Genomic DNA, 26554 nt, shown 5'->3' on the forward strand with positions numbered 1-26554 from the left:
CAAGTAGAAAATGTATGCATTAATTAAAACTATAATTTTATGTGTTCCAGCTCTATAGGACTAATAAAAAAAAAGATAACAACCTGGCTCATGTCAATAAAATCTCCAGAAACTGATGCACCTTCCACATCATTAGTATGGTCCGTGTCCAAGTCAGATTCACCGTAATAGTCGTACTCAAAGTGCGTGTCAAATTGTGCCTAAAATTTATTACTGCACCGCGAAATTTAGTAACCGTAAATTGTACAGTTGCCATCATTTTATGCATCATTTTATGTCATTTTATGAGTCACTACGCATACCTCACTAGTATTTTGATCGTCTGTGTGTTCACCATGGTTCTCATCATTTTTATCGTCTGTGTGTTCACCATGTTTGTCATCATTATCAAATTCATCGTAGGCAATCTGCATAAATTATGATAGGAGGAACCATATACTATTTGATGATGCTGGACTACTGGTAATCGAAATGAAAAAATAGTGCACCAAGAATATATAGTAATGTGGCTCACATCAAACTCGTCTTCGCTCCAGCCGGCTTCGTGCTGCAAATTTTCCTCCATTAACATGTCATCGGAATTATAGCCGACGTACTCGTTTTGTTCCTCAATCGTACCAGATATAGAGTTCTCCATCTTCTCTAGTATTGGACCATAATTAGAATTGAAAAACTGGCAGTACTGCATCCTCTTGACTATGCTAGAAGATGAAGTCATGGGTACCTCTAATTAGAAACCCTAGCGGGGAAGATGCCGAGCCGGTGGCGTGCCTTTCCAAGTTCATCGATCTACGGGGGCTTCGCGGTCGGCGGCGTCGAGATGCGAAACAACCACCGGCGTTTTACCCAGCGGCAGCGACGGACGGGCCGGCAACAACCGCCGGCGTTTTACCCAGCGACGGCGTGGAACAGCTCGATCAGATCTCCAGTACCAATGAAAAAGATGCATGCAAGGACGTGGGAGCTAATCACGGTGATTAGCTTAGCACGTGGGACCCACCCACGTGGGGTCGTCTGTATAGATACGCCAGGTCCTGTATACCCATACGAACCTTGTACTGGGCTTGGATATGGGTTTCGGCGGGCAACACAAAAAAACAAATCGGGACCACCCTACCCCTTCGGCTTGGAGAGGGTGCGCACCAAAGCACATCTCCCAACATTTTGCATCTTAAAAGTTATCGACGTATCGTCGGGGGCAATGTTTTGCACCTTGAGGGATACCATCGCATGCGTCTTGCGGATGTCAGAGGACGTAGTCCTAAGTGAGTACCACTAGTTTTGCCCGGACTTGAGGAATTCCACCAAGCAGACAACAAATTATGCGGGGGGATGGAATGTGTGACGCGTGCATGGTGTGCCACCGATTCACGCACCGACTTGATGCTTGAGCTGCGCGTGCAAGTTAAAGTGATGGCGGCGTTGCCGCATGGGTGGAGCTAAGAAGCGGCAGCACGAGGCGTAGGTCGTCGATGTAGAGTCAACAGTCGACGTGCGCATGGCATTTGCTATAGCCAGCCAGATCTGATCGCCGTGGAGCTAGACTTGGCCCTGTTTTAGCTTCTGTTTTTTTACTCTGTCCACACTATACCATTCTTTAAAATAATTGTAATAGAACAAAAAAACCAGATATGAATTATAAAGTTTATTAGGAACCACGGATCAATTTCAGCTCTTTTTCACATCAAGTTCACAATGGTGGATTAATCTGATCAAGTATGGTACAATGTAGCTAGATGATGGTCTTTTTAGGCTCAGCTAGTTGATGGTTAGTTCGTGTACGAATCTAGCTGAAGGCTGATTGGTATACTTGATCGATCTGCTGATGTACAGAGCCAAGGGAAGCAGTAAACGTGAGATTACTTAAAAGAAAAGAAAAAACAAGAGGCGTACATCGGTACATGTAGAACTAATGTGTGTTTTTGTACAAAATTTTTGCGCTGCTCGCCGAAGCTATCAGACAACAGAAAGTACTCCCTCCGATCTCTTTTAATTGACTCAGATTTAGTACAATTTTATACTAAATTTGAGTCAATTAAAAAGGACCGAAGGGAGTAGTATTTAGAGGTAAAATCAAGTTGTATGCCAGCATAATACCCACTCGAAACAACATGTTGCCAAAGTTGAAAGCATTAGATGGGCACAGCAATAGCACAATGGCTATATAAGAATCCTGACCGTTCTAACCTACATTAGCTCTTTGTGCAAGGGCCTAGCGCAAAACTGAGTTCTCTCAGAATCAAAGATAGGCGGTTCTGGTTTATATATTTCCTTCTCCTTGAAACCAAGCTGTCCAAAAAAACACGAACTAATAAGGCGCATCCTACTGTCTTGTTGGACTCTTGTAGGGCGGGAGAACATGGTACCTTTTCACATGATCTTTCCTTGACCTACAGTGTGACACGAGCCGCTCGTCGTCCACCTCCCCCGTGTTCGATAACTGCACGCCATAGTCCAGTAATCTCCTGACATCCCTTGGAATGGGGCTTTGCCACTGGCCGTCCCACCAAGCGTGCGGGAGGAGCGGGGTTAAGGCGCATTGGTGCAGCTGGTGTGGGCAGCTCAAGGGCCCGGCGTATCTGTTCCAGACATGGCCCCAGCCAACCTGTGTGGACAGCCCATCCACCAATAGATTGCTGTGGATGCTGCTTAAGAACGTGAAGTTTGCTCCTGAGGGCTCGTGACCTAAAAACACCCAGCAAATTCGCAACAAACTTAATTAGTTTGGAGAATATAGAATAATGTTTCAGCGAGGAGCAGAAGGATATGTACCATGTCTATTAGCTGCAGCTAATGCCGCAACGAGCTGCACATAGGTTGTTCCCACACGTCGATGTGCCCCAGTGACAACTGCGTACCTGGCACTTGAAGCCAGAAAGAAATCAACAAAGGCTGCCCACCTCGGAGCTGATCCCCAGTCTTTTGAACGAAATCCCAAGGGCTGCACAGGAGAGATGACTTTACTTGTAGAGAACACAAATGTGCTGCTTTGGATTGGATGGGCTAACAAGTAGATGATGTAGAACTGCTTATACTTAATAATAGTGGTAACTTGAGCAGATTGTATCATAACTGCAGTAGGAATCTTTTTATTTACTTATTCCTCAAGTGCAGTTGTTCAGTGATTCGAAAACTAGAGAATATGAAAACTTCATAAAACATCACAAGATTCTAGTGTCTGGAACATGTGTACTACCAATGCAGTACATTTATGAATCTTGGTATATGTCTGATCTTGATACGATATAAACATGACATTCATTCCTCAAGATTTCAGCAAGTAGCTATAACCTATCAGAAGATGTAGAGGATGAAGTGAAAATCTTTAGGTAACATACCTTATCGTTACCATTCATCTCTACATCAATACGCCTGGCAAACAGTTTGTAATCAAAATAAGTTACCTGCCCAGAACGTATAGAATAGTCAACCGATTTTCCAAATATTGTAAGGTGTCAAGTGGGATCGCCCCAAATCCCAATTCTAGTTCATTTTGGCACTACTCAAATTTGCACTAGAAATGCGAAATGAACTAGAAGTGGGATTTAGGCGGGATCTCACTTACATCTCTACCAATATACTCCCTCCGCTCCATATTAGTTGTTGCTGATTTAGTACAAAGTTGTACTAAATCAGAGACAACTAACGAGGAGTATAGAATATTAATCTAACATGACCCACAATTCTCACATCCATACAAAGTTCATCCGAGAATATTCAACCAAGCAACTAACCTCTGCAAAATCACTGATGTCTTGCTTTATCTCCTTAACAAATGATGGAGTGTCTGAGATCAATGCCACCCGAGGTGTCCTTTTCAAACGAGAAATCTGTATAGCTCTGTGAATGCAACTAACTGCAGCAGTTTTTGCTCGTATTGGCCTAGTAACAAAATCAGTTATCTTCAGCTTCCCAAATCAAATGATGCGGAACAGTTACAAATAAAGATGATCTGCATGGCGTAGGTGTAAGGACTTTTACTCAGTAACTAACATATGCATCTTTTTGTCCAGCTTCTAAAATATTGATCAATCAATACTCCCAAATTCTGTTTTTTTTAACTATCCTCCTTGTTGAGAGCACACTGGGCATGAGATGACATACTTTGTAATTCTCACCAGAATGGGAAGGACTAAAACTTAATTTCATAAAGTTATACACTAGTAAGAAATAACCACAAAAGATTGACTTAGGTTAGGGTCTACAAAAATATCTGTTGTGAAGTGTATAAGTGAATTGTGCTAGCCATTTCCATCAGTTCGGGGTTTTGGTTGCGTTAGCTAATGCATGAAGCCTCTATTTATGTGTTGACTTTCTCTTCTCCCGACACACGTGAAAGGGGGTGTTGTGAAGTGTACAAGTCGATTACACCAGCCCATTCCGTCATTTCGGACTTTTGGTTGCATTGGCTAGTGCATGAAGCCTGACAATATCAATGCCACTGATGAACTGGATTTCTTGACATGTGAACATGATGCCAATAGTGAATGTTGAAGAGTTACAACAGTTTTCTATAATCCATGCCGCATATAATATTTCATACCTATTGGCCATCATCCGCATGTGCAGGACAATATCTGGACTTGAACCGTTCAATGCCCACTTAACTGCTTTCTCCACTGTCTGGGAGGGAGATATGATTACTCGCATAAGTTCCCCAAATGTATTAGGGCGGGCATGTAACGAGCCCAGGGATCCAAAAAGTGTTGACGCGGCAGTTTTGATTTTGGGATGAATATTTTTCAGAAAGAACTGTACCCCAACTGCATCAGTTGTGCCATCAAACCTAGTGTTGTGGACATACAACACATGTCAGCATGCTTTGTTCTGTACATTTAGCTTTCTCATGAACATTTGGTCAACAGAAAAAAATTCATCTAAGCAAACAAAACAGAATAGAAATTGAAAATTGAGTTGTGACAGTAATGAACTTAATTTATGGATAAACATGGAAAAAATTATGGAAAACAAATTTGAAAATATTCAATTCATATGGTAATCGGATTTGACCCTGGACTGCACCACTTGCTGGCCCATTGGACGCTACAGGGGAACCATCTGTCTAGTTTGTAGTGCAGATGGAAAGCAAACGTACTTGTAACAAACATCTTCTAATGGTTACATCAGTAAGGAGTAGGGACCCTAAATATTTCTCCCGACTTTGGTGCACCTCATGCCTCGTATTCCAAATAACCTCTACATTTTTTGCAAATTACAGAAGTGCTATGAGAATTCATCTGACAGGTGGCAAAATTTTAAGCTTAGAGCCTGAAACTCAATATAAAGAAGGGTGGACTGGATAGAAATTAGAAATACCAGGCAAAATCATTAAATGGTTGGCACTTCTTTTAGGCCTTGTTTACTTCTAGTAAATTTGAAGTGTATTCCAGGGGATTATCTTGGATCCCGAAAAATCCTCAATGGTGTGTTTACTAAGTAGGTATTGGATGAGATAGTACCAAGATATCCCTAGGGTTGCGAGCGGGATCCCGTGAAACCCCCGCTTCTAGTTCATTTTGTCATTTCTAGTTCAAAATTTTGGGCAAATTTTAAACTAGAAAATGAAAAAATGAACTAGAAGCGGGACTTTTGTAGGATCCCGCTTGCAACCCTAGATATCCACCACAAACCCTTTTATTTTTTTCTAGATTAAAACTCTCCATCATATTGGTGTATTCGGGTGGAAGTGTATTTGAGGGGATTGGAGGTGATTGGGTGAAATGGAGGGATTCACCAAATCCCCTCCCATCCCGAAGCCCCTTGGGGTGGAAACACCAAAGAAGTAAACCAGGCCTTAGCAGTGTTTGAAAGTCATTAAGGTAAATTGGGTAAGCATTGCGCCATAAAGTGTTTGATTTTTCTTCTTTTGCTTCATGAAACAGGGACAGTTTCGAACATAATAGAAACTGAGGGAATCACTGCTTTTGGGTATAGATCTAGCCTCTAAAGATAATAAGATTCAATAAACCATCCTTGCCAGCAAAATCTTCAAAGTTACTCGGTACTATGGTACCTGATCTCAAACTATATGCAACGGGTAAGGAACAGCTATGTGCATCAAGCTATCAACCGATGATGAGGCTGGGCTATTCACCTTCTTTTCGAAAAAAAGGCCTCGAAAAAATTCTAAACATGTAGTAAATCAGAAAATAAATGGTTTAAGTGTCTAAACAGGTAAACAATTACATTTCAACAAAATAAAAGTGATTTGCACTGTACTAAGAGTCCAAAAGGATATTTCAAACAAAGAAGAGCATGATGTTTATACTTGTAATGTCAGCTCATATCATTGCAGTTGCTAGAAGATAATCAAACTTTTTTTGTACCCAGAATGGAGAACCGAAAACATGATCAGGAATAGGTGTACGTTATTTTACCAAAAGAAAGTGCTAAAGTTTTCTATTGTAAAACAGTAAATGGAAAATCACAAAACCGAAAGCACAGACGTTGACAGATTCATATCTATATAAGCACTGCCAAGGCATCTGACTCGAAGAAACGAAACAAGAGAGATCTGAAGAAAATTTGACAACCAAAATTATTTCTCAATTCATTGTTGCTCTAGCGTACACTAAACATCAAATTTGGTAGTCAAAACACAGCAGTCAAAAGGAAGAACCATCTTGAACAAGTTGGGAGGAAATGAAATGCTTAGCACTTAGCATTCAGCACTCAATAATTCAGGGTACTAAGTTCAGTTTGATGCAATATCTATATTGCACATTTACTTTCTCCAGTTCATTCTTGCAAAATAACCATTATGAATATCTAGAAGTAAGCACAAACCTGTATAATATTCCCCACATGAAAAACCTCATTTAATTAGCTTTTCTTTTAATTTTTCTGACTGCAACTGCATACGCACATGGCAATGCACAGGAAACAAGAACTAACTTGCACACAGAAATTGGGGATTGACCAACATCTTTGTATTTTCTACCTAACACTTTGAAATGATTTGCATCAAAAGTTTGGCAAGTGTTAAAAGCAAGAAATCAAATCATGCCTGGAAGCTCGAGTGGAGGGGGAACAGGAAAAAAAATAAGTGTACAAAGAGTGTAACTGATTGTATTAGTTTGCAAGTGTAGTGCTAACCAGATGATTGGATCTTTCCAGCTATTCCAGTCACTACAAAGGACATTCGTCTCTGATGGATTTTCAAAATTATCAACCCTGACATTCAGATCTCTACCATATGTTTGGGCACATCGGTTTTTCCTCCATAAATGCTTGATTTCTCCAATAGTAAATGAGTGGTCGGTATAAGAAATGTACTGTCCAAAAGGATATAATCCCCTGCTAAACAAACAGACAGATGGTAAGAGGATAGCGAGCATCAATAAGTACAATTTATATGCTACATTTCCAAACCATGTGCATCAAATTACGATACGGCTTCACAGTGACTATGGCACCTAACTATAAAAACAAACTTAGCACTAAATTTTCTTTTACATGGAACCTAAAGACATAAGTGGGAAAGCATCATCACAGATAGAGAAGAAAAGCAACTTGAGTGCGAATGCGTATGCCTGGTTTGCCCAATGATCAGGGACCGGTTCAACATAACACTCAGAGCCGCTGCTGTTAGTATCTTGTACATCTCATTGCCAAACCCAGCTTCAGATGCTTTCCCCAACACAAAGCCTTGTCTGCAGAATTCAAGCGCAGGCAGCGATCTGACTCTCGCAGCTCCTGGCAAGTTAATTGAAGAAGTAAGCATGTGGGGTGTTGAACCAACCTACGACGGCAGGTTTTTCTATTGAAAAGTAGCCCGGCTAGCCATGGCCTCTTGACGACATCGAGTTGTTATATACTAGTTTAATTGTTTTTTATGCTGACGAACGAAAAAACACAACGACGATATAATTTCGAAATTGGACTACAGCAGGAACGAAATGAGAGCTGCATTCAGATCCAGACACGGGCAATGTTTTGTTTTGAGGAATGGAATCCAGACATGTCCGTCCAAGAGAGTGGGAGAACAGGCAGTACTGAGAGAATGAAACAACACTACAATGAAAGGGCATGCGAAAGTGAGGCACTGGGTCAGCTTCGCACCGTGGAGCAGGAAGTGGCGCCGGATGAGCTCGCGAACCCGGAGGCTGGCGGCCTCCGTGGACGCCCCGCCGGCGGCAACCTCCCCCATCCTCTCCACCGTCGCGCACGTAGCCCTGCCGGCCTCTCCGGCCGCCGGTTTCCCCGATCCCACGGTCTCGCGAGGCGCTTCAACATCGAAGGCGGATACGGGAGGCGGGTCAAAGGAGGGTTCTTCCGAGAAGGCGGAGAGGGGAGGCGGCTCAACGGAGAGCTCTTCCGAGATGGCCAAGGGGAGGGACGGAGAGGGGGGTTTGAAGGGTGTAGGCGCCTGGTGGTGGAGGAGGAACAGGGCGGCGGCGGAGACGGCTGCCAGGAGGAAGGCTCGCCGGAGCAGGAGCAAGAGCGAGCGGCCGCGAAGCCATCGCCCCCGCATGAAGCTGGCTGCGATGCGACTTGCGAGTGTGGATCTAGGCAGCCACGCTAAAGGTGACCAAGGGTCGGTAAGAGCAGCCCCCAAATGGACCAAGCCGCCGAGTCGGCCATAGGCAACATTCCTATTTTAATAAGAAATTAAACTTTCATTTAAATTTTGTTATATAATACTACAAATTTTGTTGAGCTTCATCGTTCTAGGTGACGTGACCAGCCTTTGCACGTTGAGGTCGGTGTGCTGCCGCTCGAAGTTCATGAGCAACCGACCAGCCTCCTCCATTTGTGCCCTCTCGCGGGAAATGTTCATGACACGGGCTAGGATGACATCGTCGTGCTTCTGCCAGGTTTGGGCAACGAGACGCTCCCTATGTGTCGTCTCGCAGGACTCGAGAATGGCCTTCTGCACCGGGCCCACCAACTCTGGCCCACATATATACCACTGCTCCTCCTCCCCCTCACTTCATCCTCGTATTTTGCGTTGAACTCGTTGAAATAGTCATAGTCCAAAGGATCCTTCTCTAGTGGCGGTGGAGATGTTGGTGGCGATGGTTACAAGTTGGTGATGCATGTTGCAAGCGAGGAGGCTAGAAGCTAGGAGAAGTGTGGGGCAATTTTTCGTCATAGGGTGACTCGGTGATACCCCTGATATTTAGCTGGTGGGGTGATGTTTCTGTTTTTTGGCCATAAGGCAATGGTGGCATGTTTCTCGGCCCATTCTCGAGTTATAGTATTAAGATCTAAGTACGTTTCGTTGAACTGTTACTCGGAGACACGGTCGAGAAATTCCATGCATGGTTGGCCCCGTCCTTACTTTCTCTTGGTCCCACCAGGGCGGGCCTCTCTGGAGCAGCCAGTAATACTCCCTCCTTCACAGTTTATTAGGCGTGCGCGTACCCCTAGGTCACCAATTTAACCTATATAATTTAAATTATATAATATAAAAATTATATCATTAGAAAATAGAACATCTAAACTTTCTAATGATATAATTTTTATAACATATAACTAATGCTAACTTGATCAAATTTGCGACCTAGGGGTACGCGCGTGCCTTATAAACTGTGAGAGAGGGAGTAGCTCGTCACAAAAAAGATTGATGGTTGAGTCTCTTACATGAAGTCAGTGATTTGAGTGAACTAACCGTATTACATATGCATCGGTTAGTGCAGAGATCGAGCTTCCCCACTTCACAAAAAAAAGTCAAACCATGCTCGACTCCTCGATAAAAAAAATGGCATTAGCATGTAACCTTAGAGACCGTGTCAAAATTTGAAACCACATGACACGAGTAGCAGTTTTCTAAGAAAGGAGATGACATCTAAAGTGTCACTACGCCAAATGTGAGGTGCTTGCTGATGTTTCCATGGATGAAGGAAGACTAAACATGGAACCCGATAATCAAAACATGTGTTCTGTTTGATAAAATTTTAGATATGATTTTCGCTGGATTCAATTTTATAATTTCTAAGAGCATCTCTAGCAGATCTCCTAAAATTTAGAGGAGAAAATTACGCCGCAAAATAGAGGAGGATAAATTTGTTCCTCTAAATAGTGGCCGCCTAAATAGTGGCCGCCAGATTGGATCCCCTATATTTAAAGGAGCAAAAAAAAATTGACATGGTTTTGCAAATATCTCAAACGTACAAAATTTAAACATGCATATATATTATCCAAAAAACAACATATTGATCAAGTTTGATCCAAAAGCACAACATAGCATGCCACCAACTCAGCCTCTTCTTCTTTGGCCACCACCACCTCGGCGAGCTCAAACACCACCACCACTCTCTCGGGCCAAGATCTTCGCCCAGGTGATCTCCCAGTATGCCCTAGCTTTGTCATCAATTGACCTAGGGTCCATGAACGTGATGATGCGGTTGGCATCCTCCCTCTCCTTGGTCAACTTCTCCGCCTCAACACCGGCGCTAGAGGCGGCTTACCCACGGCCGCAAGTTTTTCGGTGGCCTTGTTGGTCGCTCCCGTCGGCCACACCGGTCGAATCGGGTGCCGATTCACCACCCAAAAACTGCGGCGGGCATGTGGGGACGAGCTCCGGTGCCATTCCGATCGCATCGGGGTAGAAAGGTGGCGCCAGCGACGACCGGCGGCGGTTTTGGGCGGGAGTGGCGGCCGATTGGGCGGGAGCTCAATTTTTACGAAGGGACTGCGACAGGGAGTAAAGACGAGAGAGGCGCCTCGATTTTTAGGGATCACTATCCTGTCTTTCCTCCTCTAACCGTTTTCCGGCTTCGGCTAGAGTCGGCTTCGGCCGTTAGCGACGCATATTTTCTCCTCTAAATCTTTTTTGTGACTCTGCTGCGGTCATTCACACTTGTGACTCTACCGATCGTATACTGATCTTTCTCTCGGAGATTCAACCTCGTGTCTTTCTCTCTAAAGATTCTATCGGGACAGTGGTTCGGGCTGTCGGGAGTAACCCGAATTGTATCGAGTTGGTGTGTGTTTTCTGTGTGTTCATCGTGTTCTTCGCCGAGTTCTTCGTGTTCATCCCTCTCCCCCTCGTGTTCTTGGTAAATTAGTGAGATCGGGCCACACAATCGAGGCTTAGCCCGCATCAGGTGGCCAATTCACGGCCCAAAAACTCCGGCGGTCACTCAGGGACGAGCTTCGGTGCCATTTCGGCCACGTCGGGGGAGAACGGTGGCACCGACGACGATGGGCGACGATTTTGGGCAGGAGCTCAATTTTGGGGAGGGGCTACGGCGGAGAGGAAAGACGAGAGAGGCGCCTCGATTTTTAGGGATCACTATCCTATCTTTCCTCTAACCTTTTTCGGCTTCGTCTAGAGTCGGCTTCGGCCGTTAGCGGCGTATATTTCCTCCTCTAAATCTTTTTTGTACTTGTACTACAAATTCTCTAAGGAAATACTTTGGGCAACTTTTTCCTAGGCATTTATGTACTCCCTCCGTCTAAAAATAGGTGTCATATAATAGCATTCCTTAAAACGTTCTTAATTTCTCAACAAAATGTAGAAAATTTATTCCTTTTTTGGAAAAAGATAACTTAAATACAAGATTCCAACGATTTCATTCACATGGTGATACATTCCAACTTTGACAACTTTGGTGCTCTCCTTGCTAGAAACAAAAGGAATCCGCGAGCTGCTTGGCCCATTTCCAAAACAACCAACTCCCACCTACTCCTCTGACCTGTGGGCCCCACTGCGCGCTGGCCTACCTGTCATCCTCATGCTGCTCCTCCTATTAATGCCAGCGTCAGCGGCGCGGTGGCCGCCACGTCACCATTTGATCCCTTCCGTCGAGATCCGTTAAGAGGCGCCCTCCTCCTACTCCGGCGACAGAGAGGGAGGCCACCGACGGCGACCGGAGATGTTCCTTGTGGACTGGTTTTACGGGGTTCTGGCGTCGCTTGGGCTATGGCAGAAGGAGGCCAAGATCCTCTTCCTCGGCCTCGACAACGCCGGCAAGACCACGCTCCTCCACATGCTCAAGGACGAGGTCGGGAATTTTTCTCTTCCTTTCTGATTACTTCTGTTGTTCAGGATTGATTAGTTTCTTTTTTCTGTGGAAAAAAGTCTGGTAATTTGATGAGATCGTGATGCCTATTGGATTGCGATGGGTTACGACGGGAGTAATTGTGTGGTTCCTTCCCTTCCCTTTCTGGTAGTAGATTTTGATGTGCGGTATCTGTAAGTTATAGATCGAAGGGTGTGTTTCTAGTTAAATTTTAGAGTTGGAGATATTTGTGCTAGTAGATGTTCATCTCAAGGGTTGAGTGATCTTTCGAGCCTTCCGTCTAGAAAAGGGTTGACTGATCTTGGGGATTTTTGTTTCTGTTATAGACCATTATCATACAGTTTATGGATTTTTCAGTGTGTTGCAATAATTGTCATTTTCGTTATGCTCGGGTGGCTTCGATCGTATGTGGAAAAAATGATTCCCCATTTAGGAAGAGTTAGTGGAGTATTGCCATAATTCTTTGTTTCCTGTTGAGGATAGTTTGGACGGATTTGGTTGCTGAGTTGCGTCCTTTCTGTTAGCACTGGATTGCTTGCCAGATCTGGGTTATTCCCATAATGCACAGTATAAATTTTTGCTTCTTTTAGTCTGTATGTTAATTTTTTTGAAAGCCAACATCCTAATTCTAAAACAGAAAAGGGTAGCTACCATGCTAATTCAGATCTGGTGCAAATGCTTCTTCAGAGAATTTAGATTTTATTTTAAATTCAGTCAGTTGACACACTTCTCAATATAATGATCATTTTTACTGTTAATCAGTACCAGGTGATTGATACAATTGAGCTCAAGCAAATGCAAAATCTCATGTTTTGCTCCTGTTGACTGAATAAATTTGTTCTTTGTTTTGTGTTCCTTCTGGCAGAGGTTGGTTCAGCACCAGCCTACGCAGTATCCAACTTCTGAAGAGCTGAGCATCGGGAAGATCAAGTTCAAGGCCTTTGATTTGGGTGGCCATCAGATTGCCCGCCGTGTTTGGAAGGATTACTATGCTAAGGTATTATTCCTCTCCTTTTTATTCTTTTTTATGTAGATGAGTTATTTGTGTACTGTTATATCTGTTTGTGTTTCTTCTCCTGTGGTGTAGTTTCTAGAAGTGCTGTGCTGTTGTTTGATACGATTTAATTTCCTTATAAAATACGGATTACAGACATAGTATGACAGTAGCATGATTCTGCAACCTCTGAAAGTTTTAGCAAATGTCGCTATCAGTGGAGAATAGTTGGCACTGATGCACCAGAATATGTGGGTCTACCTTTTCTTCCCACATGTAACACCACCTGCGTATTGTGAAATATTTATCAAGTTGACTGGTGGGGTTAGTGCATTGAACATCAAGTAGCCTACTCCTATATGCTATTCTACGATTGTGTACCTGTCACGATCCATGATATAACACTAGTGATATATGTGGAATGTGGCAATCTAGCTGCTTATATAAAGGGCGAAATTTGCTTTTTATATCAGTCTGTGTTATCTTTTGAAATATTAGCGCCATCTTATTTTTACATTTTAAAATGTATATTAGCAGAAATATTCTTGTGACTTTTGTTCTTTTCTGTTTTATATGTTTTCTTTTGGCCAAAATTGCTTCGTGCTTTCTTAAGAGGTAATTGTTTTGGCTTGTTGGATAAAGGTGTTTATATTAGTATATATGATGTGTGATAATACAAAGAAACTTTCACGTTCACTTCGAGTGTTACAGCAGGATCAGTTTGGTGACACAAATGGATGCATAGATATCAGATCAACTCAACAATTTAACCTGATTGGACAAGGCATTACAAATAATATCATACAATTAGGAATGCTCTCAACAATATTTATTCATAGTTTCATACCATAACACCAGTCTCGAATTCCCACCTTGCAGCCAAGAAGACTTGACTGCTTAAGCGTCAATTTTAATACATTATGCATATGCTCCTGTTTCCTTCGTGAATGGTCATCTCTGTTCTTCCTGATGATCTTGTTCTGATTTAGAAATGTACTTCTGTGATTTTGTGTAGTAGTGCGGCAACAAGTATCTATTTCCCCTGTATGATGCTCTCTCTTGCCAGGTTGATGCCGTGGTGTACCTCGTTGACGCGTATGACAAAGAGAGGTTTGCCGAATCCAAGAAGGAGCTTGATGCCCTCCTCTCAGATGATTCACTGGCAACCGTTCCCTTCCTGATCCTGGGGAACAAGATCGACATCCCCTACGCCGCCTCGGAGGAAGAGCTCCGCTACCACATGGGGCTAAGCAACTTCACAACCGGCAAGGGCAAGGTGAGCCTGAGCGAGTCGAACGTCCGCCCCCTCGAGGTCTTCATGTGCAGCATCGTCCGCAAGATGGGCTACGGCGATGGGTTCAAGTGGATGTCACAGTATATCAAGTAGAGCGGCAGGCAGGGGTGCGTGTTGAAAAGAAAGTGTCTTGAGTAGTCATGATGGTACTCCTGTTCTACCTTGCCTTGGCACAAGAGAGTTAGGGAGCTAGCTGGTCTTGGATGTTCATGGTGCTAGTACATATATGTGGTGTAATGGATTCAGCGCAAAGTTATGGGGATCATGTCCTAGATTTTTTTTTTTCAGTTACAGTGTGATGTTAAAAAGGTGATATGCTTTAAACTCCATTGCTAATGACGCTCTGAATGATGATCATAGCTGTTACCTGTTATAGTGTTTCTTACTCTTATTTCTGAAGTTGTTGGTGAGTTTGTGCGTACTGTAGTAGCTGGTGCTGACGTGCCAAATTCTTCAGCCAAATTCTTCATTGGCCTTCCCACTGAATTTGACATAGTTTTGTCATTTCAATATATCGATCCAGAAAATTTATAGGTGCGGTTTAGTGTCTAATCTGCAGCTAATTCTTGTATTTAACTCTTGCCAGACTAGTGCGTCTTCCAAAATTAAGGCCGAATTCACACTCGATTAGCTAGTATCTTTGAAATTCAACTACACACAATTTATTTGCGGGCTTTTTTAAACAAGAGGCAACAGGTGCCAAGCACTTAACCATCTTGGTGGTTGGGGCAACACATCTCCTGCCAGCTTTTCAGATGATATTTTCGCTTGTTTCCCACACCCTCAATGGATCATGTCCTAGATTTTTCTTTTCTTCCGGTTACAGTGTGATGACACTCTGCAATGATGATAGCACATCATTTCCTGTTTGTAGAGTTTTATATGTTGTTGCCTCTAGTTCGTACTAGTACATTGGTTTCCCTAAAATTAGTAGAATGAATGTTATGTTCAATAATCAAAGACTGAAATCTTTACGAGTGTTTGTGACACAGAGGTTCGTGGTACGAATCTATTTTTGAATCTGAAACAGTAGAAGAGGCTCCTACTAGGCTACTACCGGTTTGAATTTATAACGAATAGCATCGACGGGATCCAACGAAGCCAATGAACGGGGCTTTCGGTCCCCAATTGGTGGAGCATGATGACGGATGGCTAATTTCAAACCGCAAGGCATCTATCTCCTTACTTGTCATCTGGAAAATTTGGAATGAGAGAAATGCCCATGTCTTACGCAACAAGCATGCGCCCCACTCCATCATCTTGGATGTTATTAAGTGTTATAGATACGACAACCAATAACGAATAATGAAAAAGGAAATTGCAGTGGAGACACAAGATTTTAACGTAGACCACGGACGCCAACCAGCAAAACTTCACGGGAGGTGTTAACAAACAACACGGGTTATCTTATAATCTGATCAACCCTAGCCGGCAGCTTACAAGAGGTATATATAGGCGGTGGCATTGATCCGTAAAACGGGACAAGCCTACCCGGCGACGGGGCTCACTCAGCTCGTTAGAAGTTAGCCTCCCTTTAATATGAATTTGAATTACAATATAACATTAAAAAGGAAGCCCACTTGTGGCTTATCGCGGGTGCTAAGTGCTTGGGTTAAATAATGCCGGGAGAGTAATCCCCATCATCTTGGATGTTATTAAGAAGGAAGCCCGCTTGTGAGTTATCGTGGGTGCTAAGTGCTTGGGTGAAATAATGCTGGGAGAGTAATCCCTGTACTTTACTTGCTTGTTCAGCTTTTGCCCCCATTTCAAAATAGAAATTATAACAAATATAATAGCTCATCAATTTAATAAAATCAATAAGTTCATAAAGAACGCAAAATCTAATTCCTGCCTGAGCACTCTGGCGTCTTACAGGGTGCGCACGTCTCGGGCGCGTCGGATCAATATCTAGCGGTTCACGGCCTGTGACACTGGACCACGCCTGGAGTTCGGCTGCTCGCTGCTCGCTGCTCGGTGTCCACGTGCGCCGCTTCGCACCCACACGACAACTCATCCAAATTCCCCATCCTTCTTCTCGTTCTCCGGCGAACACATCTCTCACCCGCATCGATTTTGTTCGCTAGGGATCCGGCTGGAGCAGCTCGACGGCAGATCGGCAGGCAGTGGTGGCGTCACCACAGGCTGCTTGACTCCTGGCCTCACGGCTCCACCGACCGCACCAGGCTTGAGCAGGTCCGGCGAAGCGCGTCGCCGTGCCTCGCCGCACCTTGATCAGATCCGCCGCCGAGCCTTGAGAGTAAGGCAGAAGAAGCACGCGATTGCGTACTAGGCCACGAGCCAGCGACCTGCATATTTCGACGAGCGACGCCGAGCGAAGCATATCGATGCGAAGGAGGAGACATGGTTGATAGCAGAGGCAGAGGCAGAGGCAGCAGCTCGGGCGGCGTTGGCACGCGATGGTGCATCAAGAAACAGCACGGGCATGCGACGGGGACAACAACCAGCAGCTGGACCAGTATGTAATTTTCCCCCTTTTGGCGATGTATATTATGTCCAATGCTGCTACTTCTAATTCCTATTTTTCAAGTTTTCAGTAAAATGTAGATCTAGAAGCATAGAGTATTCAATTCCAGTTTAGATTTTTATTTTGTAGTACACTCCACAACTTCAGTTTCATTATATGATGAGCAAAGTGCCAGGAGCCCAGGAGTCCGTGTGTATGTAATTTTAAGTTTTTGGTAGAGTAACTCTATTGTTCCTTGATCCTGAAACTTGAATCTTCATAGACCATGTATTTTTGCTGCGTCGTTTGAAGTTCACCCTGGCTAACCTTATCTTGGATCAGCCTTTTTTTGTGAGCTCGATTTTTGGAGATTTGGTCTTTACTGAATTCATGCTAGTATAATAGTTACTGAAACTTTCCAAGCTCCATACATTAACACTGCAGGTCTAATAAATTTGTGAGTGCACGTACTTAGATAGCAAACCCAGAAAATGCATAGGCGGATGGGCTATTCGATAGGATGTGTTTCCATATAGCTTTAGATGTATTTTTGATTTTTTTGTGGTCAAGTTTCATACAGTAACATTTTAGCTTACAGTAGCTTTTTCTAGTGCATGTACTTTTTCTAGTGCATGTACTTAGATAGCCAGCATGGGCATTCTATGTTATAATTCTGCATTTCGGAATGTAACTTCGAAAGTTAAAATACATCTTTCTTCTAGAGAGTTTTTTTTATCTAGTCACGGTAGGTCATCGACAATGTTCTAATAATTGCTCGGCGCATGTTCGATACTGGTGGAGACACAGCCCGCTAGCCTAGGAAGCTTCCTAGGCTCCGCCGGCAAATCCTCCATCGATTTTAGAACTGCATTAGTGTTCCAGCTTCAGTGTTATTGGCATTCACTCGCAGCAGTCTTAGCTCTCCGTCGGTGCCCAGGATCCGCGGATGAGCTGGGCTCTACCATTGGTTCGGTTTAAACCCCATTTGGTCGCAGTGATGCTTGTCTAGTATCAGAAGAAGGCTCACAAATGTTTGTTTCTATATCTCAGCTGGATGTATTTTTTTCATGCTTAAAATGTGCTATGGATGTTCTTTGTTTTGTACTCATACACTGAAATTTTATGCTTAGGATGTTTGCGCTTATGGATCAAACAAACCGGTAAAATCATGAGTATGTATGTAATATTCCTATACACATGATGTATGTGTTCTATACCTGAAGTTTTTGATCATATTTTGCAGTGGGGTTACTGTGTTATTATAGGATGTTAATTTTGGACAATAAATACATCCCACTAACATGATTGTAGTGTTTTCCTACACATAGGATGCATTTCTATGGATCAAATGGACCAGTAAAATCATGAGTATGTATGCAGGGAATATTCTATACACATGATGTATGTGTTCTACACCTGAATTTTGTGATCATTTTTTGCAGTCGGGGTACTGTATTCTCATAGGATGTTAATTTTGGACAATAAATACATCCCGCAAACATGGTTGCAGTGTTTTCCTACACATAGGATGTATTTTTATACCCAAAATTTTCCATATGGTAACACAGTAAGTTTTTATGAATGTAACTAACCCATAAAATCAGTAGTATTGGATGTAATATACTACATATATGATGTAGTTTTTTACACATGTAATTTTTGATCGTATTTTACAGTGAGGGGGTTACTGAATAATTATAAGATGTAAAATTTGATTAAAAAATACATCCTGTTCAGTTGGTTGCACTGTTGTTTTTACACGTATTTTTATACTCCAAATTTTCCATGAGGTTGTCCATTAGATATTTTTCATGTGCTTTATGGATGTAACAAATCCATAAAATCATTGGTGTTGGATGCACTTTTTGTAAATAATTAGTATGTGCAGGTTCTGCTATATGCATTTAAAATATTTTCTCATGTCTCTGGGGCGATCTGCTGCCTATAATTTTTAACAGTGCATGGAAAAATAGTTTTAATAGTTCGACGTGATAAAGGAATAATAAGAAAGGAAAAAAAAGAGGAAGCGGTGGGACGTGGGGTTGGATGCATGTTTGCTGGGTAATCACGTCACGACAAAAAAGCTGAAAGAGACATGACGTGCCGTAAACGGAAAGTGCGACAGGAGGGGCACTCTGTAAGACAAACCAGTCACCGCGCACTACGTAGCCGTGCCCCATAAAGAATCAAGGTATATAACAGAAATGCTTTGAATCCAAGTGTACATGTGACCACCTACACGGCTACACGGTGAGAAAAGCATAGAAATTCACTCATTAATTTCTAGTAGAAAACCATGAGACTGGCCGTGAAGGCAGCTCCCAAATATAGCCCCACCGATCCAGTCCCAACTGACACCGCTGAGCTCGACGGAGGCATTGCCTGGCCGCTAGTCGAGGGCGTGATCTCTACACTCGGCATGGGCGCCACAGCCGGTGCAGCTGAACCTGCACGAGGGCTCACAGGCGACAGGGCACCACCGGGTGTTGCTTCCTCAACGTCGATACGGACCTTCATGCCAGCATCGCAGTGCCCTGGAACGCCGCAGATGAAGTACCTGCTGCCGGCGGCGGTGAGCGGGACGATGTCGTTGCTGGTCTGGAAGGAAGCGATGGGGCTGGAAGCGGAGCACGCGTCGTAGTCCGCCTTGCTCACCTCCACCACGTTGTGTGCCGCTCTGGAGTACCTGAACAGCATCTGGTCGCCGGCGCGGAACTTTAGGTTGGAAGTCCACTGGACATAGTTCGTCTGGGTATCCCACGACCCTCTTGGCGCTCCGACGGTGTAGCTAGCACTGAGCGCTGTTCCAAACACTGCTAAGATCAGGGCGATGACGAGGAGAGCTCTGGCTGCCATCTAAAGAGAATGTGGTTTCTGGCTTGTGAGTTTGTTTCTTGTGGGTTTGCTTCAAAGGGTCGGAGACAAGGAGATGATGATCGTGTTGTGTGGTGTGTTGTTGTGTGGGATGTATTTTTTTTTTTTTTTGAAAAGGGATAAACCCGGCTTCTGCATCGTGATGCTGCACAGAGCCTTTTATTAACATCCAGCATATTTTGTTCAGAAGTACTTATTACATCTCAAGGTTCGCTTAAAGTTGATACAAAAATCAACCAGCGAAAAAAGGAAAACAGCACAAAGTGACTAAGCATCCTCTAGTCGACTAATATGCTGCCAGCCAGCCCGGCATAAGATATCCTGAGCGACCATTTGGAACCGTGTGCATCCAGAAGCCATGACATCCCGTTGCTCTTGCGGTGAAAGGAGAGCCCAGAGTTGGATCCAATGCACCATGGAGAAGATCCAATGTTGTGTGGGATGTATATATATATATATATATATATATATATATATATATATATATATATATATATATATATATATATATATATATATATATATATATATATATATATATATATATATATGTGTGTGTGTGTGTTGGATTGTTAGGTGTAAGCGTGTACGTGATCAGCGTGAGAGTTGGTCGTACAATATGGTCAAACTTGTGCTTTGACTCGTTAGCTCACGCATGTACACTAACGTAATCGTAATCCCGTTTGGACGCGGTAGTCGCCAGTTAAGCTGACTGTGTCAGCTGGAAATTAGTTTAATCATATACCCACGAGGCCATGAGGTGATCAAGAGGGATGGGAATAGGCTGCTAGCTCCTCGATCGATCAGGACGCCGGCACACTTACCAAGTCCGCGGCAACCGCAAATATGTTTGGAGATGAATCTTCGTGCTATAACCATCTTCGGACGCGTCCCTTAAACGATCAAAAAAAGGTCAGATCAATCATTTGGAAACGTCATCGTGTGATGTTGTTGTTTGAGCGTGTCTCTATGCAGCCGCATCCTTCAAATACCGGCTTCCATTTTTTATGTATTTAGGGTATTTGAAAACACAACTAATTTAAATATAGCACAAAAATATTCACAAAACAAAGACACCAATAAATATGTTTGACAATATTATTTTTAGACTGAAAGTTAACAAGCAACTAACCTAACAAATAGAAGTTGGGCTAGATCAAGGGTAGGCGCAATTGATGCCTCTCCTTTAAGCCTCCATAGATGCTCTACGAAACCACGTGTCGCAGATTTTTGCATACATGCTAAGGAAATAAGCAAACTCTACAGGCACCTGATGATCAACCTCCACAAAAGGGTCCTAACACTCGTAGGGACCAACATGCCTGGCTCGAGTCTGACGGTCATTCTCGATGATTATGTTGTGCATGATCACATAAACTTGCATCACCTCGAACAATAGCAAATTAAGATTGAAGCACACGAAATATCCGCTCGACATCCTTCCGGTAGCTCTCCTCACGCTCAACAAAGTGGAAATTCTTACGACCCAGATATCATCGGCTAGATAGTATCATTTGGTATATTGGTGTCCATTGATCTCATAGTTGCATGGTAGAGCACGACCTTCCACAAGTTTTGAAAACACCGGAGAGGGCTGCAACACGTTGATGTCATTGTTGGATCCCGCCATGCCAAAGAAAGAATGTCAAATCTAGACGTCATAATCTGCCACAGCTTCAAACACAACACTGCAATATCCATGACGATATTTGTACAAAACTTGCCAAGCAAAGGGGTAGTTCTTCCATGACCAATTCATACAACAAATGCTTCCAAGCAGCCCAGGAAATCTTATCGCTGCATTTTGTGCCATGATCCTAGCAGTCTCTACTTCAATCGGCCCTCTCAAATAGTAGGGGCCAAACTTTCACACCACGGCTCGGCAGAATTTGTACATACATTCAATGGAAGTGGACTCAATCATGCGAAGGTAGACGTCGTCATGTGCATCGGCAGGTGGTCCATATGCAAGCATCCTCATGGCGGCGATGCATTTTTGGATCGATGAGAAGCCAGACGTGCCAATGGTGTCGTGCTTCAGCCTGAAGTAGGGGTCGAACTCTCTCACACCATGCATGAAGGATTTCCATGAACAAGTCCTTGCTCATCCTATAGAGCCGCTAAAAATTGCCGGCTTGTGTTGAAGTGTCCGAGAAGTAGACATATTGTACAGCATGGTATGACCCTCCAACCACTACCAGGGCTTCGACTTTCTTATTCTCGGCCTGGAACCTCCACGGCACAACCTCTTCTCCTCGACGTCATCAAGAATTTTTTGAAGGCAACAGATGATTGCCAAGCAGTGCCCCTGAACGTCGTCGTAGTAGGCTAGTCTTTTTCTTGCAGACCAACCCCACAAACCAATACTAGTCTTTTCGGCCCACATTGTCCTTACTCGTGCGTATCCGGGATCAATTTCTCAGTCTGTCACCCATCTTCAAATCACTCAAGGCCAATCATCCTTAACCTCGGAGTTCTTTGGAGATGAGCTTCCAGAAAAAAAAAATTCAACTTGTTGATATGAGTATCCTATCAATTTATTGAGCCCTAGGTCAGGATGCCATCCTCATCCCCCCTTAGAAGATCGACGTCGTCGACGTTAAACCCCAACCTAGGAACTTCCCCTCTTGGCACACGTCTGTGTGTCCAGTGTCGGCACATGTGACATGCCGTGTGCCGCGGGCTACACCAGCCATGTGCCACATGCCCAAACCCCTGACCCGCACACATCCGTGTAACCGTGAGGGTCGGCTTGATGGGATTCGTAGCATAGAAAATAAAAAATTTCCTACCGCAAGAACGAAAACCAAACCAAGATCTAATCTAGTAGACGGTAGCAACAAGGAGATGAAGAGACTAACCCTCGAAGATTCGCAAAGCTTAACGAGATTAGATCTCGGGGTGGATGTAGACGATCACTTGCCGCTTGCAAAAGTGCGTAGAAGATCTTGATCTTGACGGTGCCACAAACGGGCAGCACCTCCGTACTCGGTCACATGTTCGGTGTTGATGAAGACGACGTCCTTCTCCCCGTTCCAGCGGGCAACAGAAGTAGTAGATCCTTGATTTCTACGGGTGCTTCTATTCTTGTAGACAGTGTTGGGCCTCCAAGAGCAGAGGTTTGTAGAACAGCAGCAAGTTTTCCCTTAAGTGGATCACCCAAGGTTTATCGAACTCAGGGAGAAAGAGGTCAAAGATATCCCTCTCAAGCAACCCTGCAATCACAAAGCAAGAAGTCTCTTGTGTCCCCAACACACCAAATACACTTGTCAGATGTATAGGTGCACTAGTTCGGCGAAGAGATAGTAAAACACAGGTGGTATAGATGGTGGTAATATTGCAGAAAGTAAAGATGCAGTAAAACAGTAAACAAGCGGTGCCAGAAAATAGCTTGCTGGCGTGGGAAGCAATTCTTTGTGGTAGAAACAAAGCCTAGGGATCATACTTTCACTAGTGGACACTCTCAACATTGATCACATAATAAATAAGTTCTCTTCCTTGTGCTACATATACTCTTGTTTGATAATGAACACCATTCGTTGCGTAGGATTACACGAACCCTCAATGCCGGAGTTAACAAGCTCCACAACATTCGATATTCATGTTTAAGTAACCTTAGAGTATAATAGATCTTTGCAAAATAAACCAAGTACTAACATAGCATGCACACTGTCACCATCACACTATGAAGGAGGCATAAATCACATCAATACTATCATAGCGATAATCAACTCCATAACCTACAAGAGATTATGATCATAATCTACGACAAGAACTACACGATGCACACACTGTCACCATTACATCATGCAGGAGGAATAGACTACTTTAATAACATCACATGAGTAGCACATAGATAAATAGTGATACAAAACACATTGCAATCATAAAGGGATATAAATAAGCACTTCACTATGCCATTCATAACAATGTTGAATAAGTGATTCGTGAAATATAGCCTAAGAGACCCACACGGTGCACACACTGTCACCTTTACACACGTGGGACAAGGAGTCTCCGGAGATCACATAAGTAAAACCCACTTGACTAGCATAATGACATCTAGATTACAAGCATCATCATATGAATCTCAATCATGTAAGGCAGCTCATGAGATTATTGTATTGAACTACATAGGAGAGAGATGAACCACATAGCTACCGGTACAGTGATACGCGTAGATGCACACGTCCGTTGGGAACCCCAAGTGGAAGGTATGATGCGTATAGAAGCAAGTTTCCCTCAGTATGAAACCAAGGTTTAATCGAACCAGTAGGAGCCAAGAAGCACGTTGAAGGTTGATGGTCGCGAAATATGATGCGGCGCAACACCAGGGATTCCTGCGCCAACGTGGAATCTGCACAACAAAACCAAAGTACTTTGCCCCAACGAAACAGTGAGGTTGTCAATCTCACCGGCTTGCTGTAACAAAGGATTAAACGTATCGAGTGGAAGATGTTTGCAAAGAAAACAGTAAACACAATTGCAGTAGATTGTATGCTATGTAAAGAATAGGACCGGGGTCCACAGTTCACTAGATGTGTCTCTCCCATAAGATAAAAGCATGTTGGGTGAACAAATTACAGTCGGGCAATTGACAAATAGAGAAAGGCATAACAATGCATATACATGATATGATAAATATAGTGAGATTCAATTGGGCATTACGACAAAGTACATAGACCGCCATCCAACTGCATCTATGCCTAAAAAGTCCACCTTCAGGTTATCATCCGAACCCCCTCCAGTATTAAGTTGCTAAGCAACAGACAATTGCATTAAGTATGGTGCGTAATGTAATCAACAACTACATCCTTAGACATAGCATCAATGTTTTATCCCTAGTGGCAACAGCACATCCACAACCTTAGAACTTTCTGTCACTGTCCCAGATTCAATGGAGGCATGAACCCACTATCGAGCATAAATACCCCCTCTTGGAGTTAAGAGTAAAAACTTGGCCAGAGCCTCTACTAGTAACGGAGAGCATGCAAGATCATAAACAACACATAAACAATAGATTGATAATCACCATAATCATAGTACTCTCTATCCATCGGATCCCGACAAACACAACATATAGAATTACAGATAGATGATCTTGATCATGTTAGGCAGCTCACAAGATCCAACAATGAAGCACAACAAGGAGAAGACGACCATCTAGCTACTGCTATGGACCCATGGTCCAGGGGTGAACTACTCACTCATCACTCCGGAGGCGACCATGGCGGTGTAGAGTCCTCCGGGAGATGAATCCCCTCTCCGGCAGGGTGCCGGAGGCGATCTCCAGAATCCCCCGAGATGGGATTCGCGGCGGCGGCGTCTCAGTAAGGTTTTCCGTATCGTGGCTCTCGGTACTGGGGGTTTCGCGACGGAGGCTTTAAGTAGGCGGAGGGTCAACGCGAGGGGCCACACGAGGGGCCCTGGGGCTAGGTCGGCGCGGCCAGGGCTTGGGCCGCGCCGCCCTACCCTCTGGCCGCCTCGTGGCCCCACTTCGTTATCTCTTCGGTCTTCTGGAAGCTTCGTGCAAAAATAGGACCCTGGGCGAAAGTTTCGTCCAATTCCGAGAATATTTCTTTACTAGGATTTCTGAAACCAAAAACAGCGAGAAAACAAGAATCGGCTCTTCGGCATCTTGTTAATAGGTTAGTTCCAGAAAATGCATAAATATGACATATAATGTGCATAAAACATGTAGGTATCATCAATAAAGTAGCATGGAACATAAGAAATTATCGATACGTTGGAGACGTATCAGCATCCCCAAGCTTAGTTCTGCTCGTCCCGAGCAGGTAAAACGATAACAAAGATAATTTCTGAAGTGACATGCCATCATAATCTTGATCATACTATTTGTAAACATATGTAATGAATGCAGCGATCAAAACAAAGGTAATGACATGAGTAAACAACTGAATCATATAGCAAAGACTTTTCATGAATAGTACTTCAAGACAAGCATCAATAAGTCTTGCATAAGAGTTAACTCATAAAGCAATAAATCAAAGTAAAGGTGTTGAAGCAACACATAGGAAGATTAAGTTTCAGCGGTTGCTTTCAACTTATAACATGTATATCTCATGGATATTGTCAACATAAAGTAATATAACAAGTGCAATATGCAAGTATGTAGGAATCAATGCACAGTTCACACAAGTGTTTGCTTCTTAGGTGGAAGGAGATAGGTAAACTGACTCAACAATAAAAGTAAAAGAATGGTCCTTCAAAGAGGAAAGCATCGATTGCTGTATTTGTGCTAGAGCTTTTATTTTGAAAACATGAAACAATTTTGTCAACGGTAGTAATAAAGCATATGAGTTATGAAAATTATATCTTACAAGTTGCAAGCCTCATGCATAGTATACTAATAGTGCCCGCACCTCGTCCTACTTAGCTTGGACTACCGGATCTTTGCATGCCATGTTTCAACCAAGTGTCACAAAGGTACCTCCATGCCGCCGTACAAAGGTCTAAGGAGAAAGCTCGCATTTTGGATTTCTCGCTTTTGATTATTCTCAACTTAGACATCCATACCGGACAACATGGACAACGAGATAATCGACTCCTCTTAAATGCATAAGCATGTAGCAATGATTATTATTCTCATATGAGATTGAGGATATATGTCCAAAACTGAAACTTCAACCATGATTCATGGCTTTAGTTAGCGGCCCAATGTTCTTCTCTAACAATTTTGCATGCTCCAACCACTAAAATGATAGATCCTTCAGACAAGACGGACATGCATAGCAACTCACATGATATTCAACAATAGTTGATGGCGTTCCCTCAAGCATGGTTATCGCACAACAAGCAACTTAATAAAATATAAAGTGCATAAGTACATATTCAATACTACGATAGTTTTTAAGGCTATTTTGTCCCATGAGCTATATATTGCAAAGGTGAATGATGGAATTTTAAAGGTAGCACTCAAGCAATTTACTTTGGAATGG

General features: G+C 43.3%; 3 protein-coding genes across 4 annotated transcripts; 1 reads left to right on the forward strand and 2 right to left on the reverse strand.

Moving 5' to 3' along the window:
- Window positions 1-2123: 2123 nt before the first annotated feature.
- On the reverse strand, window positions 2124-8486 carry LOC127299271 (uncharacterized). 2 transcript variants are annotated; one of them, XM_051329218.2, is made up of 8 exons: window positions 8062-8486; window positions 7533-7695; window positions 7096-7296; window positions 4544-4786; window positions 3735-3882; window positions 3339-3404; window positions 2773-2941; window positions 2124-2685 (listed from the first exon to the last, which is right to left on the reverse strand). In XM_051329218.2, the coding sequence occupies exons 1-8, from the start codon at window positions 8471-8473 to the stop codon at window positions 2324-2326; spliced, it is 1764 nt and encodes a 587-aa protein (XP_051185178.1). In that variant the 5' UTR covers window positions 8474-8486; the 3' UTR covers window positions 2124-2323. The 2 variants fall into 2 exon arrangements, with proteins under 2 accessions (XP_051185178.1, XP_051185179.1); XM_051329219.2 differs by lacking the exon at window positions 4544-4786.
- Window positions 8487-11714: 3228 nt separating this feature from the next.
- Window positions 11715-14630, forward strand: LOC127299272 (small COPII coat GTPase SAR1A). The gene is made up of 3 exons (XM_051329220.1): window positions 11715-11951; window positions 12835-12966; window positions 14030-14630. The coding sequence occupies exons 1-3, from the start codon at window positions 11823-11825 to the stop codon at window positions 14348-14350; spliced, it is 582 nt and encodes a 193-aa protein (XP_051185180.1). The 5' UTR covers window positions 11715-11822; the 3' UTR covers window positions 14351-14630.
- A 4268-nt stretch (window positions 14631-18898) lies between these two features.
- Window positions 18899-19609, reverse strand: LOC127299273 (mavicyanin-like). The gene has a single exon (XM_051329221.2). It carries the CDS (start codon window positions 19575-19577, stop codon window positions 19005-19007), a length of 573 nt encoding a protein of 190 aa, XP_051185181.1. The 5' UTR covers window positions 19578-19609; the 3' UTR covers window positions 18899-19004.
- Between the last annotated feature and the right edge of the window lie 6945 nt (window positions 19610-26554).

This window comes from Lolium perenne, chromosome 5 (assembly GCF_019359855.2).
Source record: "Lolium perenne isolate Kyuss_39 chromosome 5, Kyuss_2.0, whole genome shotgun sequence".
Classification (NCBI taxonomy): domain Eukaryota; kingdom Viridiplantae; phylum Streptophyta; class Magnoliopsida; order Poales; family Poaceae; genus Lolium; species Lolium perenne.

Coding starts and splice junctions, on each gene's coding strand:
- LOC127299271 (XM_051329218.2), bottom strand. CDS start 8,473: ATGCGGGGGCGATGGCTTCGCGGCCGCTCGCTCTTGCTCCTGCTCCGG. Junction 7,297..7,532: donor CTGATCATTGGGCAAACCAG/GCATACGCATTC, acceptor TTTGTTTAGCAG/GGGATTATATCCTTTTGGAC. Junction 4,787..7,095: donor TGGAAAGATCCAATCATCTG/GTTAGCACTACA, acceptor CCACAACACTAG/GTTTGATGGCACAACTGATG.
- LOC127299272 (XM_051329220.1), top strand. CDS start 11,823: ATGTTCCTTGTGGACTGGTTTTACGGGGTTCTGGCGTCGCTTGGGCTA. Junction 11,952..12,834: donor TCCACATGCTCAAGGACGAG/GTCGGGAATTTT, acceptor TCCTTCTGGCAG/AGGTTGGTTCAGCACCAGCC. Junction 12,967..14,029: donor GGAAGGATTACTATGCTAAG/GTATTATTCCTC, acceptor CTCTCTTGCCAG/GTTGATGCCGTGGTGTACCT.
- LOC127299273 (XM_051329221.2), bottom strand. CDS start 19,577: ATGGCAGCCAGAGCTCTCCTCGTCATCGCCCTGATCTTAGCAGTGTTT.